This window comes from Aedes albopictus, chromosome 2 (genome assembly GCF_035046485.1).
Source record: "Aedes albopictus strain Foshan chromosome 2, AalbF5, whole genome shotgun sequence".
NCBI classification, from domain to species: domain Eukaryota; kingdom Metazoa; phylum Arthropoda; class Insecta; order Diptera; family Culicidae; genus Aedes; species Aedes albopictus.
The window spans coordinates 161627311-161647140 of NC_085137.1; the positions used below are offsets into that span (position 1 = coordinate 161627311).

Consider the following 19830-nt stretch of genomic DNA (forward strand, 5'->3'; position numbering starts at 1 on the left):
ATGTTCAGCGGTTTCGTTTTCACCTTGGCAAAAACGACACTCAGATGACTTCACTTCTTCGGTTTGCGCTATCGTAAGAACCTCGACAACACTTATAACACGCGACGCGAGACAGACACAACACTTATTATTCTTACAAAACGTTAAAAAGGAGATATATAATTACCTTTTTGAGTCGACCGGTTTCGGGCTCGTTGTTGCCCATCGACAGGACGATGTCCGACTGATTACGATGATAACTAATACTACAATCCTACTGTGTGCAGTATTCGTCGTGATGCATTGTATATTACTGAATTCTCAGCTTGGTCAAGTAGAAAAGAGAGGACATAATTGGGGCATCATCTTCATTCATAAGCGGGCGGTCGGCTGTAGCTGTATACATGGATTCCCATGCGTTAAGCTGCGTAGCTTTTTGGACATTTTTCAGCAGTTTCGCTTGTTCCCAGTCTGCAGTATGTCCTAGCGTCGTGGTGTGCATTGCACACTAAGATCGCAAGTTCTTTCGTGTTCTACCGCGTTCTTGTGTTCACGTAGACGAGTTTTAAACTTACGACGTGTTTGCCCAGTATACACAGCGGGGCAGTCTCGGCATGGGATTTGGTAAATTCCGGATTTTTCGTCTATTGGGACTTTGTCTTTTAGATTGCACAATGCATCCTTTAAGGTGTTGCTGCTCTTGTACACCACCTGAAATCCGTGATGGTTGAGGGCTGTTTGGATTGGATTGATGAGCTTAGGGTAAAAAGGAAGGCTGATCCTTTTAACATCCTCCTTTTCCGGCCGCAGTGTCGTAGCATTACTTCTGTATTTCTTCCTTTCGTATTTTCGCAGAATTTTATCCACAAACTCCTTTTCGTACCCGTTCACCTCTGCAGCTTTGTGAAACCTGTTCCGCTCCTCGACGAAATCATCTCTTTCCATGGGTATGTTGTAGAGACGATGGGCCATCGAAAGCTGCTTTTTGCTGGGCTCCGAAGTGATTTGAATCTGATGTTATATACCGATCCGTGGAAGTTGGTTTTCGATATATTCCAAATTTAAGTTTGTTTTCTTCCCTCCTGGAAATCATCAAGTCGAGGAAGGGTAGTTTACCCTCCGCTTCTTGCTCTACCGTAAACTTGATGGTTCTATGTCGCGAATTAAGTAGTTCAAGCGTCTGTGACAAATATCGCTCTTTGACTACTGCGAAGACATCGTCTACATAGCGTCTCCAGATTCGAGGAAAACACCTTTCTTTCTCTAAATCAACTTCGAAGTCACTCAAAAAGAGGTTTGCAAGAAGTGGAGAGAGTTTGCTCCCCATGCTGAGGCCGAAGGTCTGCTTGTAGAACTTCCCTCTGAATGAGAAGTAGTTCTGGTTCATACAAACTTCTGCCACCGAAAGATACGCCTCAATTTGGTGTCGGGGCACTCGACATCGTTCTAAATGTCTCTGCAGGCTGTTCAAAGCGTCATTTACTGGTACGTTTGGAAAAAGCGCAGTTACATCAAACGATACTAGTACTTCCCCTCGCCGTAGTTCGATATCTTTCAGGTGCTCCACCAATTCAACAGAATTACGGACGCTCCTCCCGTGAGTTACAGGATGTTTTCTCAATTCTTTAACTAGCCAAGCGGCCATCTTCTCGGTAGGAGTCGAGACGTTGGAAGAGATTGGTCGCATTCCTACTGGATTCTTGTGAATCTTCGGCAAACAGTAGAACGACGCTACCTTTGGGTTGGGTACGTGCAATTTTCGTTCCAGACAGTCTTCACCCACCAAACGCGCTACTTTCTGACGAACGCCGTTAGCCTCTTCAATCATCGCATTGAGGGGGTCTTTCGGTTTTCCATTCTTGAACTTGCACTCTTCATATGGACCATCAGCGATCATGTTCAGAACACGGGAGTCGTAATCTGGCTTGTCCATGATGACCACTGCATTTCCTTTATCCGCTCGAGAATAGACCACATTCCGGGCTTGCAATCTACAAATCAGACACCATGTCTCGAAATTCGCGTGCGATTGCTTCCCCCCCTTGCTGTTTGTTTTGGAGATACATTGCTCAACGTCATAGCGGATGGCCGATTTATTCGAAAGACTGCTATACTGGATCACGCTTTCAATGTTGTTTACGTAGGTCTTATAAATCTTTTTGCTTGTCTGGATGTATCCGTGGCATTCCAATTGGTTTCTACCATAGACATTTCCCATATTTTTAGTTTCGTCCTAAGAGTACACTCAGGAACTCCACAGAATGGTTCAGGGCCTACGAAGCTCGATGCTGCACCCTGTCTAGCTAGATTGTCGGCGTTTTCATTTCCCTGAATTCCGCAATGGCCGGGAACCCAGTATAATGTTACTTCGTTCCTACTGGCCAACTGCTTCAGAGAAAGAATGCATTCCCACACTAGCTTGGACTGGCACGTGAATGCCCTTAGCGCAATTAGAGCAGCTTGACTGTCTGAGAAGATGCAGATTTTTGCAAATCTGTAATTTCTCCTCAGGCAAGTATTAGCACACTCTAATATGGCTTGAATCTCTGCTTGAAACACAGTGGGACTACATCCCATTGGTATAGCATTACTTATACCTGGGCCAAAAACTCCAGCACCAGTATTTTCCCCCATCTTAGACCCATCAGTATAAAATACAATAGAACCTGGACGTAAGCTTGGCCCACCAGAATCCCAAATATAGCGGCTTGGTTTAACCACATTAAAGGAAACATCATAGTTGGTCTTCGTTATCATCCAATCCTCTACTGTTTTAATATCTGAGTTTAAGTTGAAGTCTTTGACGATCTTCAAATGTCCTACTAGATCTCCTTCTAGCATTTTGTTGTGACGCAGAAACTGCAGGGCACTTTTTGCCGCTTGCAGTTGAACAAATTGGTGCAATGGTAACATATTGAGAAGGGCATCTAATGCAACCGATGGTGTGCTTTTCATTGCCCCTGTAATTGATATACATGCAAGTCTTTGAAGCTTGCTTAGCTTCTTTTGAGCGGTTACCTCGATTGTTTTAGGCCACCATACAAGTGAAGCATATGTAACTTTTGGCCGGACTATTGCTGCATAAATCCAGTTTGTTATGTTTGGTCTCAGCCCCCAGGTTTTCCCTAAGGCTGTATTGCATTTGAACTTGAACTTGAACTTGAATTTGAACTCCATCTAAAGAAGGTTGGGTAAGATGTAATTTCTTCCTTCTAGTAAAAGGAACGATAACAGTTTTAGAAGGGTTTACGCTTAACCCCTCTTTCCTACACCATTTTAGAGTAACATTCAGCGCATGTTGAAGCCGATTTGAAATCGTAGTATCATATTTCCCACGTACCAAAATGGCCACATCATCTGCGTATCCTATCACCTCAAAACCTTGATTTATTAGCTTTTTAAGGAGTTCGTCCACTACCAAAAACCACAGTAAGGGCGATAGTACTCCTCCTTGAGGACAGCCCTTTATGGTGTCATGATGCATCACGAAGCTTTCAAACGAATCATTGACTTTTTGCTTTTCAATGATTGTTTGCCTCGCATTTTTGAAGTGATAAAAAACTGCTATTTCTGCAGCAACGCAGAAGAAAAAGTATCATCGTAATCACTGCGAGTGAGCAAATAGAGTGATACTTTTTCATACGAGTATTCGCTTTGGTAGCAGAGAATTGTCACTTTGAAATTTCGAGCCGCATATCCACCATGGCTGCCGATGCTGATGATGCCGTAACAAGCCTTATAGATCTAACAGGTAGCTGCACACCTCCTAGATCAGTAGAAATTTCCCGATCTTCTAGCATAGATATTATCCATTCAATAATGCGTTTATCCAAGCCCCTTGCTTCCATTGCTGAACGCATGGAGCTATAGGATGCATTGTCGAATGCTCCCTCAATGTCGAGAAAAGCAACCACAACTACTTCCTTGGCTTGAAGCGATTTCTCAACTTTGCTAACTAACGACTGTAGCGCCGTTATCGTAGATTTACCCGATTGATAAGCATATTGAAATTTGCAAAGAGGCATTTCTACTAAACTTGTTGACTTAATAAAGTCATCCATGATTTATTCCATAGTCTTTAACAGAACACAAGAAAGGCTTATTGGTCTGAAGGCTTTTGGAGCTGTTCTGTCCCGTTTGCCAGCTTTTGGGATAAACACAACACGAACCTTACGCCACGCCTTAGGTAAATATGTGAGTTAACGTAATACTGACTCTGAATATTTCGGTTAAGAGCGGACAAAGCGCCTCTTTTCCCTGTTGAAGTAAAGCTGGGAAAATTCCATCTTTCCCGACAGATTTGAAAGGTTGAAAAGAACTCAGTGCCCATTCGATCCTCGACGGCGTGAAGATTTCACAAGCTTTTTGATAGGCCATGCACGTCTTACCTTATCTGAGCCCTGTTCTTCATCCGAACAAGGAATCGACCCTGGGAAGTGAGTTCTCATCATTATTTCCAATGTTTCAGAAGAGTCAGCAGTAAAACTGCCATCTTCCTTTTTAAGACCGCCAAGACCATTTGAATGGTCTTTCGAAAGGGCTTTATGAAGCCTTGCAGCTGTAGGAGCGTTATTGATGTCTTCACATACCCGTCTCCAATCCTTCTGTTTGGCTAGCCTCAATTCTCTGTTGTATTCTGTAAGGGCTTGTTTATACTGAACCCAATCAGATGTAACTTTTGCTCTATTGAACAACCGTCTAGATTTCTTCCTCAGTTCTGCCAGCTTTTCATTCCACCAAGGGACATCCCTGTCTTGCTGAATACTCGTACGCTTACCGCATCGGCTATGTAACGTACATACCCGAGCAGAGGTGAATATCAAATTCATAACAACAGAATCACGTAACCTGTTTCATATCATAATTTGATTTTATTAACTTATCTAAGTATTACTTTTTTATAACATGTTTTGTTGGGCAGTCTTATTTTGTTATGATCAAGCTATTCAGATTCATCCTCTAAATAACATTTCAATAATATACTTTGCTGTAGATCAATTTTTGTTATTATTCTGCTACTGAAAATGTACAAATCTATATATATAAAAATGAGTTCGTAATCCCTTTGAGGCAACATAACTCACGAACGGATTAACCGATCAGCATGATTCTTGCACGGTTCGTTTGATATTCATGGTGGCTGTGTTTATATGTATAAAAAGTTACCAAAATTGTTTAGAAAAGTATGAAAATAGTGAAGTTACTGTTTTTTTATGAGCTGGGAAGAAACTCAACATGATCGAATTTAAACCAATCTAGAGTGCCGTGCTGCAATAAACCCAATAGTTGTCAAACCACCACAAACGGGCAAGACAAAGTTTGCCGGGGCAGCTAGTATGTAATAAACTATAACACAATAATAACAAGTTTTCAAATCCACTGCAAGATACATTGTTATTAAGGAACATATTTTTGTTATGATTTTCGTTATTTTGCCGCTTATGACAGACAACTTTATAACATAATAAGATATGTTAATATCATAAACATTACTGATTCCATTTTACTGCTATTATGCCAAAATAACATATTTTATTATGCTGTTGATATTCTCTTCTGCTCGGGTAAGTCCTTGCGCGGTTGGCAAATTATGAATGGTAAATATATTGCATGCCAAGCGACGTATGATTGTCTTCACGATAAGAGCTTTCAGCTGAATTTTTTGAAAAAGTAATGATAAACATAAGCGCAACTTTAAAAAGCATTAGGAAAAACCCCAATTAATCCACCTAGGGGTGATGGCGCCTTTCTCGTGCCTTCGAAAACCCAATTTCTGGAAGATTTTGCTTGACTCGTGCATTGTTTCTTCTGGAGCTTATAATATTTTTTTGTTCATATCTACAAAACTATCGTAGCCAATCATAGCTGAACTCTTTTGGAAATTACGAACTTTTTTATGGCTAACCCAGTAGAATTTTCTTCATGATTTCCTTCCATTTTTTTTCCAAAACAACATGATGGAAATCCGCCCTCTGAGAATAAACATTCAGTTGTACGGTTCGGAGTACATACTTGCCGAAATTTCCCTAAAGACAGATTATACTGCAATTACTCATCTCAGAACATAATCTTATAGCAATGTCAATTGACGTATTCCCGGAAGGATCATTGGAAGAATTTTTGAAGGTATTCTCGTAAAAGTTTTGAAACTATCACTGGAAATCTCTGGAGAAATTCTTGAAGAATTTCTTGAAGATATTTCCGGAGAACTCTCAAATGATGGAATTCTTGAAAAAATCCTGGAATTCACCTGACGGAAAGAAATGTCTGGAGGAATTCAAGAAGGAATTCTTAGAGGAATTCGTGGTGCATTTTCAAGAGAAATGCCGGGAGGAAAACGAGGGTGAATTCCTGAAGAATTTCGTGGAGAAATGTCTTAAAGCGTTTCTAGCATATGAGTACTTAAATGTTTAAAATAAGTCACAATGACTGTGACAAAATCAAAGAAAATTCTTCTGAAAGAATCGCGGGCTGATTTTCTTAAGAAACTCTTTCACATGAGCTACAGGGTACTCGGAGGAATTTATGGATCGATTCCTGAATAAATCAGTGAATGAATTCCATAAAGATTTCTCGGAGATAATTGTGAAAGAATTCCTGAATGACTTCATGGAGAATTTCCTGGCTCCCGTATTCCTCTAAAATTATCTTAAGGAATTCCAAAACAAATCACTGAAGGAATTCCTCTAGGAATACTTCAAGTAATTCAAAAAAAAAATCTTGCAATCCTGGGTGAATCCCTTGAAAAGATAATGGACGGATTTCCGAATATTTTTCGAAGAGATCCCGAGAGGAATTCCTACATTGCTCACTACAGGAATTCTTGGGGCAATCTCTGAAAGGAATTCCTGAGAGGAATTCCTGGAAAAATCCCTAGGAGAAGAATTCCTTCAGGTATACCTGGAGTAAACCCTGTAGGAATCCTAAGAGAAATTATGAGAGGAATCCCTGGAAAAGTTTCTAAAGAAATCTCTTGAGGAATTCCTGGATGAATTCGTAGTCAAATTTCTGGAGAAATTCTTGGAGGAATTCACGGACAAATATCTGGAGCAATTCTTAGAGGAATATCCTGAGGAAATCCTTGAGGAACTTCGGGTTAACTTCCTGTCTAAATCCCTAGATAAATTGTTGGATGAATTTCTCAAAGTTTACCTGGAGGAATTCATAGAGATATCGATGGAGATTTTTTTAGCAATCCCTTGAGGAATTTCTGCTGTAAAACCTGGATGATTTTCTTGAGGAACCCCTGGAGAAATTTCGAGACGAATGCCTGGAGCAATCCCTGGATGAATTCCTAGATAGATGCCTGATGGAATCTCTAGAGGAATTCTGGTAGGAATCCCTAGAGACATTTCTGAAGAAATTCTCAAAGGAATTCCTGAAGGAGTTCCCAGAAGAATTTCTGTGGAAATTCCCTAAGGAACTTCTGGAGGAATTCCAGGGGGAACTCTAGGAGGTATATCTGGAGGAACTACTGAAGGAATCATTGAAGGAATTCCTGGAGGAGTTTCTAGAAGAATCCTAAGAAGAATCCCTTAAAGAATTCCTGGTAAATAACTGGAGGGATTCCAGGTGGAATTTCAGGAGGATTCCCTGGGGGTTATCTCTAAAGGAATCTCTGTAGCAATCCCTGGAGGAAACCCTGGAAGAATTTCCGGAGGGATCCCTGGAAAGTTCCTGATGGAATTCTTGAAGAAATTCCTGAAATTATTTCTGAAGGAATCCCTGGAGGATTTCATGGAGAAATTTCTGGAGGAACTACGGTAGGTCTTTCCGAAAGAATTTCTAGATCATTTCCTGAAGAAACTCGTGGAAGAATTCCTGAAGAAATACCTGGGCTAATTCCTGGAGGAATTTTTGATGGATTCCCTAGAAGAGTCCCAGGAGAAATGCCTTAATGAAATCCTGGAAGAATGCCAGGAGGAACTCCTGGTTGATCTTCAGAAAGAACTCCTGGAATAATTTCTGAATATTTTTTTTTCATTTTCGGTTTCTGTAACGGCCTTTGGGTTTCGGAAACAATAAGTTGTTGGCCTAAGGTCCCCTATCCACCGTGGTGGGGCTGCCACCTTAGATATAGCTTCCGGTGGAGGAGCATTTCATACTCAGCCGCTGGATGCCAGAACAGACGCTGTTTGAGCCGCACCTCCTTGATGAACAGACGCTCGTGACGTTCCTCCTCAATCTAGCTGAAGTCAGAAGGATAACAGTGCCCAGGCTGCACTACCAACTAAGCACACAACTCTTAGCTGGCGGTCCACGTCATCGCTTGACCCGTGGAAGCATGAGGTAGCAACTTGTGAGGACCAGAGTTATGCTGGACGCTCTCCTTTTCTACCTACCGTTTTGCAGCCCTCTGGATAAATTCGGGGAAGAATTATTGAAAAAATTTCTGGAGGAATTCCGGGGGGAATCTCCATAGAAATCCCTGGAGGAATTCTCGGAGGGATTCCTGGAGGAATGCCTGGAGGTATTCCTAAAGGAAATTCTGGAAAAATTCCTAGAGCATTCCCTAGGGGAATTTCTGAAGGAATTACTAAGAAACCCATTGAGAAATTCCTGGAGACATGCCTGTAGGATTTCCTGGAAGAATCTCTAGAGGAATTCCTGAAAGAATCTCTGCATGAAGAGTTCCTGGCGGATTTCCTTGTAGAATCACTGGAGTACTCTCAGGAGGAATCGTGGGAGGAATCACTGCAGGAATTCTTGTAGGTATCTCTAGATGAATTCCTTGAGATGTCTCTAGAGGAATATCTGTAGGAATCCTTAGAGGAATTCCTAAAAGAATGCCGAGTCGAATCCTTGAAGGAATTTTTCGAGAAATCCCAAAAAGAATTCCTGAATAATTCCATGGAGAAATTCCAGAAAGAGTCCAAGGACGGTTTTCTGAAAAAAAAAACAAGGAGGAAGTACCAAAGAAATCGCTGAAATTCCTGAGGAAATCCAAAATCCGATATTCCTGAGAAGTTCCTAAAAAGATTACGTAAAGGAAGTCTTGGAGGAATCCCTGTAGTAGATCCAGGAGGAATAGAAAGAGGAGTTCCTGAGCAAACCCTAAGAGGAATCTCGGAAATAATTCCAAGAGAAATGCCTAAGAGATTTTATAAACAGTTCCGTGAGAATGTCTTGGGTTAGTTCCTGGAGGAGCTTCAGAAAAAAAAAATCCAGGAGGAATTCCTGAGGGCATCCCAAGAAGAGCTCTTGGAGTCATTTTTTTTTTTAAATAATCCCTGAAGTTCTTCCTCAAAGAATCACAGAAGGAATTCCCGGGTGAATCCCCTGAGGAATTTCTGAAGAAACCACATGAGGAAGCCCGGAAGCAATCCCATGAATAATACTTTAGGGAATCTCAGGAGAACTTTCTTAGCGATTTCCAGGAAGAATTTCTGTAGGAATCTCTGATTAAAATCTGAAGAAATCTATGCCGGCAGTCATTTGTGGACGAATTTTTAAAGGAATACTTGGATGGACTCATAGAGGATTTTTTTTACATTTTTTAAGCAATTCCTGGATTATTTTTTTTATAATCTCTAGTAAAATTTTCTGAAAAAATCTATGGAAAGTATTCCTGCAGAAACATTACGGAGAAATCTCTGAAGAAATTCCTGAAGAAAATCTCGAAACAAGCAGTGGAACAATCACTGGAGGAACCTCTAAAGATATCCCAAGACAAACCCGAAGATTCATACAGTTTACGAAACTAGGAACTAAAAGGGCCCATATAGTCGAGGCGGTAAACGCACGGGTATTCAGCATGACCATGCTGAGGGTGACGGGTTCGATTCCCGGTCGGTCCAGGATCTTTTCGTAAAGGAAATTTCCTTGGCTTCCTTGGGCATAGAGTATCTTCGTGCCTGCACCACGATATACACATGCAAAATGGTCATTGGCAGAGGAAGCTCTCAGATAAAAACTGTGGAAGTGCTCATTGAACACTACCCAACTAACATTTTCAGCGCTATAAGCTTCAGTCATTTGCTTTCTGTTGTATAACCATCGAGTAAAAGCAGTCAACGCTGAATAAAAGGAAAGCTAGTCAAATATAAAGCATAAGCTAATACACGACTGCAAAACAAGCACCATCCAGCTACCAAACTCGGTTTTCAGAAATCCATTGCTTGTCACTGGGGCTGCCTTTACTCCACTCTATTCCAACTCCGGGAGATTTCCCGGAAGATGTGAAAACTTGAACACATCGAATAGGAGTCCCCACTAACAAAACAGCTGCTACTATACAGTACAATTCGTTAACTGACAAATCCCCAAACCAGCAGCGCTTTAAAGGCCGTTATGCGATTTCATTACGGCTAGAATCTGTAATAAAGAAACTAGTTGGTTTACCAACACGGCTTGTCGGATGTAAACATTATTGACAAAACAAACTTTAAGCGGGATATATAGCTACTACACAAATTCTTTACAGCTATCCATCCCTGTGCTGTGAAATTATTTGGGTTGCTTTTATTGCACTTTAATTCAATGCCGGAAGATGTGCAAATCGAGTAAGAGTCCCAGCCACTACAACAGCTGCTTTTATACAGTAGGTACGTTTTGTAATGTTGCCAAAACACAAAATAGCAGCGCTTCGTAGCCGTTTAAAGAACACTCTTTCAGCTAGAAGCTGTGAAGAAGAATCTGTTGGCGCAATCACACAGCTTGTTCAATGTAAACATTATTGCATTTGACGTTTCACAAGCTTTTGCAGCAAGATGAAGTTGGGTAAGGTTTCTTGTGGCACAATTATGAAGCCTTGTCTGGAGTAAAACAAAACGGGCTATTTTCTATGTTATTTATATATAGCAGTGTGGCAGCGAGGACATCATCGGGACCAGTGGATACGGAGATCGGGAGTTCGATTCCAAATAGCGGCAAGAACTTTAATTATTCAATTTTAAAGTGATAATTCCAGTTCCACGTGTATTGCGTCACGATATCCATAACCTAATTATATTTAAACGTTTAATTTGGGGATACCGTATAACTATTATTTAACAACTGCGAAAAGGCTGAAAAAGCGCCTTCTCAAGATGTTATTCAATTAGTGGTTACATAGGAGCCGAGAAAAGAGCTATGACTTGGTGGCATAGAAGCTTCTCACACAGCATATACATGCTGATTAAGTTCGCCAGATTCATTGGTATAGGGCTTGCATAGAAGCTTCCATCTATATGTACAACACAGTAACGCAGCATCAAGCCGTATTGAGGACGCTTTGTTGACGTTTACATTCACAATAAATGTTAGTTGGGTAAGCTGAGAAGCAGGCTTTGTCCCAGTGAGGATGTTACGCCTAGAAATTCCTTCTGGAGTTCTTCGAATGACTCCATTGGAAGGTTTCTTCAGACAGTTCCTCCATACTTTTCGGAATTCCAGACATAATTCTGGAAATTAGAATTATAGCATTAAACAAGTCGAACAAATCCGTAGGTGGCATAGTCGCTGTTATGAGAATTGCCTCCTTCCCGTCCGTCACCAAAGTACAGTGAGTTGGGGTTAATCACTGACTCTAAGGCTAGATTGATGCGCAATCCTCCAATGGTCGAAAGCTGTTCAAGTCACACCCTAGCGACAGCTGGGATTGAGAAAGGATGGTTAGTTGAATGCCTGCTGAAGAGAATAGTAGAGACCTCTGCCGCTGCAGACATTATTCTCGGAACTACTCCAGAAAATAATTGCGAGTTTCTTCAGGGGTTCCATCTAAAATTTCTTAAAGTACCGTCAAGGCGCCATTCACCGTAGGGGCTCCATTCACCGTGTGCCTTCGAATATTTTTTTCATTATTTCCATATTATGATTGAATGATATGACAATTTCCCTTTAATTTCACCAATACAACACTGTTGTATTGTTACCATGTCAAAACGCTCATCAGAAACATTTAAAAGTATCATTTTGACACGAAAGTGTGTTTACATGCAGCGGGTTTCTGCTCGTTCACTGCCTTCATAGTGGAAAAACGAAAACTGCGCTAAGGTGATTTAAGCGATAAACTAAATGTAATAACGTTTTTATTCCACCAAGAAGCAATTACATTCACATATCAGGTAGGGTGCCTGTACCAGTTATCGCACTACCTAAGAAAAACTATTTCTACAAAAATAAGAAGAAGACCGACGAATGTAAACAATAAGTCAAATGATTGATTCGTTTTCATACTTTATAGGAAAAATATAAAAACGGAACCAAAACTACTTTTAGTACTTATTACGGCGTGTGCCAATGATAGGAACCCTGTACCAGTTATGGATACATTTGTTAATTTGGGTTCCACTTCGCACTATTTACATGCATTCCTTATGGGATTTGCCATAACTGGTACACTATGGCGAAATAGGGTGCAAGGAGGCCGAAAAGTTAAGGAAAATGGTTTATTTCTACCATAATTTGAGCAAATTGTGAAGTTTGAATGGTTGCAATCATCTTTTGTGATCGTGATCTGTTGTTCACGATTTTTTTCTTGTTGATTTGTATCTTTAAAGGTTGAAAATCGACTATGGCGAATTTGAGGTACTATAGCCATAACTGGTACACTGAGCCTATGTATTTTGCATTACCGAAGTAAGTTTAACGAGAAAGTACGATAACTCGTACTTTTTAATTGAAACAAAAAGGCACGGTAAATGGGTACCCTACAAATAAATGGTCTCCATTCACCGTGCCCCATATTGTCCCATATATCTAGAAAAAATCGAAAATTTGAACATTTGTTTCTCTAATAAAATCTTGCAAGTTATTACTTGAAATGAATTTAAACGAAGAAAATTTCCTTGGCTGGGTTGTTTTGATCATTTTTAAACAAAGTGGAATAAAATTTCTCATACACGGTGAATGGGTCCCTACTACCACGGTGAATGGTGACCTACCACGGAATAAGGCGACCTTACTACCCTTTACTAATTGTACTATATCACCAAATTTTGTGAAAAATTTTCTACTTCTGTGGATATTGCTTTGATTTTAACCTATAATGAAGGCAATTAAAAGCGTCACCAACAATGTTTAGAAGACTGGTGTCAAATGACAGCCCTTATTTGCCCCGAATCCTCTTAGAGCCACGGTGAATGGTGCCTTGACGGTATTTCAATGAAAATTTCTTCAGTTGGTCTTTGAAATTCAGTTGGTCGAATTCTTTCAGCAACTTCTTTGGTGAATTCCTCCATAATTTCCATCAAGAATTTCTCCCGCGATTCTCCGGGGAATTTTTCCCACGAATATTTGAGGAATTTCCTCAACATCTATCCGGGGAATAAATTCCGCACGAATCTTTGGGGAATTTCTCAATTTCATCGGATTTTTAGGAGTTAATATAGGCTTTATTTTCTTCAGGTATTCTTTGGGTAATTCTTCTGGAGTTTTAAGAAGAGTTCCTACAGTAATCCTTGGAAAACATCTGCAGGGAGTTATTGAAGAGTTATTCCAGATTTTTTCAAGAATTCATCCAGGGTTGTTCTACAAGTATTCACTGAACTCCTTGAGGATTTTTTCCAGACATTCCATATGAGTTTCTGCAACGATTTGTCGAGAAATAGCTTCAAAGATCCTCATGGACATTCCTCTAAAAATCATCCAGGAATTCTTTGAATAAGTTTCCCGATGCATACGTTGAAGAAGTCTTTCTGAGATCGGGGATTTTTTTTTCAGAAAATTAATTTATAGATTCTTAGGTAAATTTCTCCATGCGTTTTAGGATCTATAGACCTTGAGTAATTTTCATCAGAAATACATCTAGAACTTCAATTGAAAACTTTTCCAGGATTCATCGTTTTTTAAAGCTTTTCTTTTCGAAATTATTACTCAAGTTCCTTGAATATTTTTAATGGGATAAATTGGGAAATACCTGTAGAGATCCTTTTGGGACTTCTTGCGGGCATTTTTCTAAATTCCTGAATGGACTTCTCAATGGAGTTTGTGAACAGTTTCTCAATTCCATTGTTAATAAATCCTGGTCGCGCAATAATAATTTCTTCAAAGATTTGTCAAAGAATTTAAAAAAATTCTTTCTGAGATTTTTCCAGGAATCCTTGGATAATTTACCCAGAGATTTCTTAGTATAAATTTCTTTGGGGATTTTTTGAAGCATTTCTCATGAAAATTCATTGCAGAATTTCTCCAGAGATTCCTTTAGGACTTTGGGATTTTTTCCAAGCAGTCTATCAGGTATCCCTTCATATAATCATTTGATATTTCTTCAGGAACTCCATCGAATTTTTTTCAAGAGAATCTTCGGGATCCTTTATTCCTTCTAGCATATCTTCATGATTCCTAACTGATTTTCTATCCAGAAATTCTTTTAAAAAAAATAAGCAATTTCGCTAGGGATTCGGAGCAGAATTTCATATGAAATTTGCTGGAAAATTCTATCAGAGACTTCTTCAGGAATACATTGGCTTCCTTTAGGAATTCACATTCAACGAGATTTTTTCAGGGGATCCTTGAAGTGCTTCTTTAAGGACATCATTCATAAATATGTTGGGAAATATCACCTATAGTTCCATCGGGAGTTTGCCCAAGGATTTCGTGGAGATTTATTTCAAAACCATATGTTGGAGAATACATTCGGAGATTCCATTGGAAGCTCCTCCAAGTATTTTGAACAAGAATTTCTTCTTTGATTGTTTTCGTGGTTTTGTCAGGTACATTGCAAGCAATTTATTGGAAAATAGCATCAGAAAATTATTGGAACTTCTTTTAAGGATTCTTTCGGTAATACCTCATTGGAAATTTCTTCGGCGACTTTCTCCAGGGATTTCTTGGGAAATTCCTTTGGGATTTCATCCAGGGTTCGTCTTGAAATGCTATATAGAATTCCTCCGGGGATTTCAATGGCAATAACTTCAAGTATTGCTTTATGATTTTTTTTCAGAGATCATTTCGAAAGCCCATTCCTTCGGTCTCCATTGAACCATTGACCATTTCTCCAAGTATAATGAATCTCGCAAATGTAGTCAATCACACTTTAGCTTTAAAGCTGAAGAAAAATCCCGTGAAATGGAATAGCGAATACATCTGGTTTAAGTTTGAAGGAACAAAGCACAATAACACATCAGAAAGCACGCCGCAAGGTGAAATCCAAAAACAACACACAATCCTGGAAGTGGACTTTTTAACCAAACATTCATCACACATTTCTCAATCCACCAAAGTAAGAACCATAACAACTCAACTTATTCATTGAAATAAATTAGATTTATTCATTGGTCAAACTTAAACAACTACAAATGCAACAGCCGAACTAATCACTCCATCATCCATCTATTCCTCGAACTGATCGAACGAGTCGGATTCCGGTGCCCGGTAGTGGGGAGCAGGAGCGTGTCCGTATCCGTGTCCATGTCCGTGCACTGGGACGCATGGCACGTGGGCAACGCTGGGGGCGCATCCGACCAGCAGGTTAGCTCCGCACTTGGCGTGTGGGGCGTGCACTGGGTAGGTGTGGACCACTGGAGCCGGGGCGTGATGAGCGTGGTGTCCGTAGGCTGGTGCTGGAGCATGATGAGCTGGAGCGGGAGCGTGGTGAGCTGGGGCCGGTGCGTGGTAAGCTGGCTTCGGGGCTGGGTAGTTTGGCATGGCGCTGGCGGCGGCCACGGCGAAGAGAGCCAAGATGATGAACTTGTTCATGGTTCCGGTAGAGCTGGAGGGATTCCTTCCGACGATGTTGAAGAGATTCTTGGTAACTGCACTGACACTGTGTAGTAGTAGACTGATGGTTGAGTCTGTCGATTCCGTCGGGTTTTATAATTGAATATTGCTTACGGCACCGATTTGACTAGCGAACCAAAATGTTGCACTTTGGTCCCCTTATTTTGGGCGCGGGCGCAAGCCGTTCAACCAAATGTGTTGACTTTGCGTTGTTGCATTTTTGCGAGTCGAAAGAAGCACCCCAAACGGTGCGTCCACGTTACTGAATTCTGGCGTGATCGAAAGAAGCATATGTAATTGATTCCGATGCTTCCAAATTCCAAATTTAGCTCAATACATTGATTATTTCGATTTTATTATCAAATCAAAGGAAAACTCCCAAGCTCCCAATGTAATGGGTAATGGGTGGGTAACTTATTAGAGATATTCAGTTTTAGATAACGTTTTCCGCCATAGACACCGTGGAATGACACAGCACTAGACCACATTATGAGGATAGTTTGCTTCAGAAGTTCCTTCAGAAAATCATCCAGGAGGTTCAAGGATGCCTCTTAAAAAGTCATCATGCATTTTTTTTTATCTGTATTAACGAGATTTTTAGCCCTAGGCTAGTTCATCTCGGGACCCACGTTTTACTTCCCTTCCGAAGGAAGAACTCACATTTTGTGAGTTTGTCGGTCATCATGCATTTTATTTTCCAGAAGATCTCTCAGAAGACCTCGACAGGAGGACCCTCAGGGATAAGTCCAGGAGCTACTTCAGAAATTCATAAGGAATTCCTTCAGAAATACCCTCAGCTCAGAGATGCCAGATTATTTTAATCAAAAATCTGTATTTTATACAGATTTTTATGTATCGTCGTATTTGAGGGTATAGCAGACACTCTCAGTGAAAACTAAAAATATGTACTAATTTTGGACAATTTTTTATTTTTACTGATATTTACTTTTCTAAGACATGTATAAAAATATACAAGTTTTACAAAATTCTTTAACGTTTAAGCATTAGTTCATAAAGTTTTCAATAAATTCATTGAAAATAACTTCACATTTAACGCTTTCTGGAGAAATCTGTATCCAATTTTGAAAATCTGTATTTTTCTGTACTCTGTATTTTGTCTGTATTGAAGGTAAACAATCTGTATATCTGGCATCTCTAATTCCGACAGCAGTTCGCTCATGTAACTTTACAGAAGTTCTTCAGAGATTCTTTCAGGAGGATTCAAACAGCCATTCCATAGAAAAACGATATAGTGAATCTCCGATTGTCGTGAAACTTGGTGGGCTTGTAGTTCTTCGGAAAAAATTAGACCCGTAAAAAATCATATCTCAAAAACTAAAAAACATACATCTCTGATTTTTTTATATGTTACGCCAAATTTCCTGAATTTTCTGATAAAAATATAAAACCAGGGTACCTCTTTGGTCCCGAGACCATGAAAACGTGAAAAAACTAATGTATTTGCATATTTTATAGTACTCTTTACATTTTAGCCCCTTTTAACGTATTTTTCCTGAAAACAACAATTCAATAGCTTTCAAACAAAAAAAAAATTAGTTTAAAATCGGTCAAATGGTTTGAAAGTTACGATTTTTTGAAAATTTTTAGTTTTGAAAAACCTTGATTTTTTGGACCACCCCACAGTGTTCGAAATCGATGATTTTACGATCAAAATTAAATAACTTTTTTAGGTTGGTTCTAGAGGTTTGGCGTGTTCTACAAAGTTTTTCTGCATGTTAAAAGGCGTCTTTTGATAAAATGTAATAAATGATCAATCCCCCTAGAAGTGAGATAAAAATTTTATTTTTTCGAAATATTTTTTTAGAGGTTTGACGTCTTCGGCAAAGTTGTAGCCCATAATAAGAGAACAAAAATCGTAGAACATGTCAAAGCTCTACCTCTTACGGGTTTCGAGATATGGAGCGTTTTGTGCGAAGTACCCCTAAAACTAGTTTTTTCAGTGTAGTTTCAACAGATGAAATCCTACAGTTTTGTGACCTTCTACAAACTTGTTCAGAACAAAATACACATTTCTCCCGAAGATGTCAAGTCATTATATCTTAAAACAAAAAAGTTATAGGCAAATTTAACATATTTTAAGGTGTACTTTCACCTTAAGTAACTATTTCCGGCGCAAAATGGCGCAGATGGCTCAGTCGGTAGTTGAAAGATTAGACTTTTTACTACCACTTGGGGGTGGAAACCCTCGTGGGCTGTAGTAATAATCATAAGTCTATGAACATCTCACAATAATACACTAATACACTCAACAATTATCATCACAGTAGGCACTGACATTAGAGTAGTGACAGACGGTAGGAATAACAGAGTCATACTGTAATAAACCGTTGAACAGTTAATACGTGTTTCACTCTGATCGCTACATATCAGAAGTGGGATAAAGCCAAACGCTTTTCAATAGTCGTTCCCGAATAGTCATCGAAACGTTCCTGAGTCCTTATTGGTAATGTCGGATTTCGAAATGCTGAAGGATCTCGGAAGAAATCTTCCTTCTTTGGCTGGAGAAACCCAACCCGATGTTTTGAACACCCAATCAAGCACCTGGACGAATCTTCGTTGTGAAAATGTATCTGGAGATCGAGTTACTGGAGTTAGAGCCGAAGTTCCTACGGAAATGCAGAATTCAACTTTTTCCGTGAAATTGGATGATCTTTGGCAGTTTATTCCGAGCTTTTCTGGATGTGAAGAAGAAAACGTTGAACATTTCATCAGCAGCATTGAACATACGAGAAAAATTTTTCAAATCAATGAAGAAATAACGAGGAAACGCTCAGAAATGGATGCAGTCGTACCAAAACCGTTTCGCCTTAAGTTTGCCTGAAATTCTCAAGCTTTTGAAATCAACTTTTGCAAAAACAATGGTGTCGCTCGAATTAAGGAGGAAACTTGAACATCGAAAATGGAAGAGTAACGAATCATTCCAAGAATATTTCATTGACAAAAAAATCCTTGCCGCGCCGTTAAACCTTGAAGAGATGGAGTTGATAGAATACACTATTGAAGGAATCCCGGACAACAATATGAAAAATTTCGCCAAACTATTTTCAATATTTTCGACGGTCAGTGCACTTCTTCAAGCTTTTTCATCCATTCGCCTTCCACCACATGAAGTTTTCAAGACCATTGTGTACTACAACTGTAATTTGCCTGGTCATGTCGCTGTCCAATGCCGCAAAAAGAAAGCTTACAACTGCAAACGTTATGACGCCCACAATCAGGATCGGATCAGGAGACAGGATCGTATGGAGAAGACAGTGAAGATTGGAGCTGTAAAACCCCAAATAACCGACAAAGCTAGGAATGGACTGGTAACTATACACTTTACAAATTCTAACACTAGATATGAAGCATTGTTCGACACAGGCAGCCCGGTTAGTCTGATACGCCTTAGTTTAGTGCAAAAAGACAACATAATTAAATATGATGATGAAATTTCTTACAAGGGTATCGGAGGAACCAGGCTTGACATTGTGGGATGTTTCGTGACGAATGTTTCAATTTAAAATTTATCTTTGAAAGTTAACTTTTTAGTTGTTCCTGATTCAGTGATGAGCTCATATGACATTATTATTGGGAGGGATGTAATTATGAAGCCAGGAATGCGTACAGTTATAGAAAATGGCCATATAAAGATTTTTGAAAAACCAGTTTTCACGAGTGTGCAGATTGGACCCGAAAAAAAGGTAATAGATACTGTTTGTTCCGTTGATTTTCAAAAAATTCTAGAAAATACAGGTGACATTGATAAAGATCATTTGGAAAATTTAAAGTTTGTTCTTAAAAAATATTATTTTGATTTCAAGCGACCAATAAGACCACAGGTAGATTATGAAATGAAAATAGTTTTAAAGTCTGGCGCACCTTTTCATTTTAAGCCAAGGAGACTTTCACACAATGATAAATTAAAAGTTGATCAAAAAGTTAATGAACTTCTTGAATCAGGCATCATAAAAGAAAGTGATTCTCCTTTCGCAAGTCCAATAGTAGTAATTCCTAAAAAGAATAATGATATACGATTATGTGTAGATTATAGAAAGCTTAATAAAGATACCTTTCGTGATAACTATCCTTTACCTTTGATAGAAGATATATTTGATAAATTAAAAGGCAAAAAGATATTTTCAATTTTGGATTTAAAATCAGGATTTCATCAAATAAGAATAGCTTCAGAATGCACAAAATTTACATCAT

The 19830-nt window shown here is 39.4% G+C and overlaps 1 protein-coding gene across 1 annotated transcript; it reads right to left on the reverse strand.

The window, feature by feature from the left end:
* Nucleotides 1-15184: 15184 nt before the first annotated feature.
* Nucleotides 15185-15702, reverse strand: LOC109405887 (vitelline membrane protein 15a-3). Its single transcript, XM_019678944.3, has one exon. It carries the CDS (start codon nucleotides 15595-15597, stop codon nucleotides 15232-15234), a length of 366 nt encoding a protein of 121 aa, XP_019534489.2. The 5' UTR covers nucleotides 15598-15702; the 3' UTR covers nucleotides 15185-15231.
* Between the last annotated feature and the right edge of the window lie 4128 nt (nucleotides 15703-19830).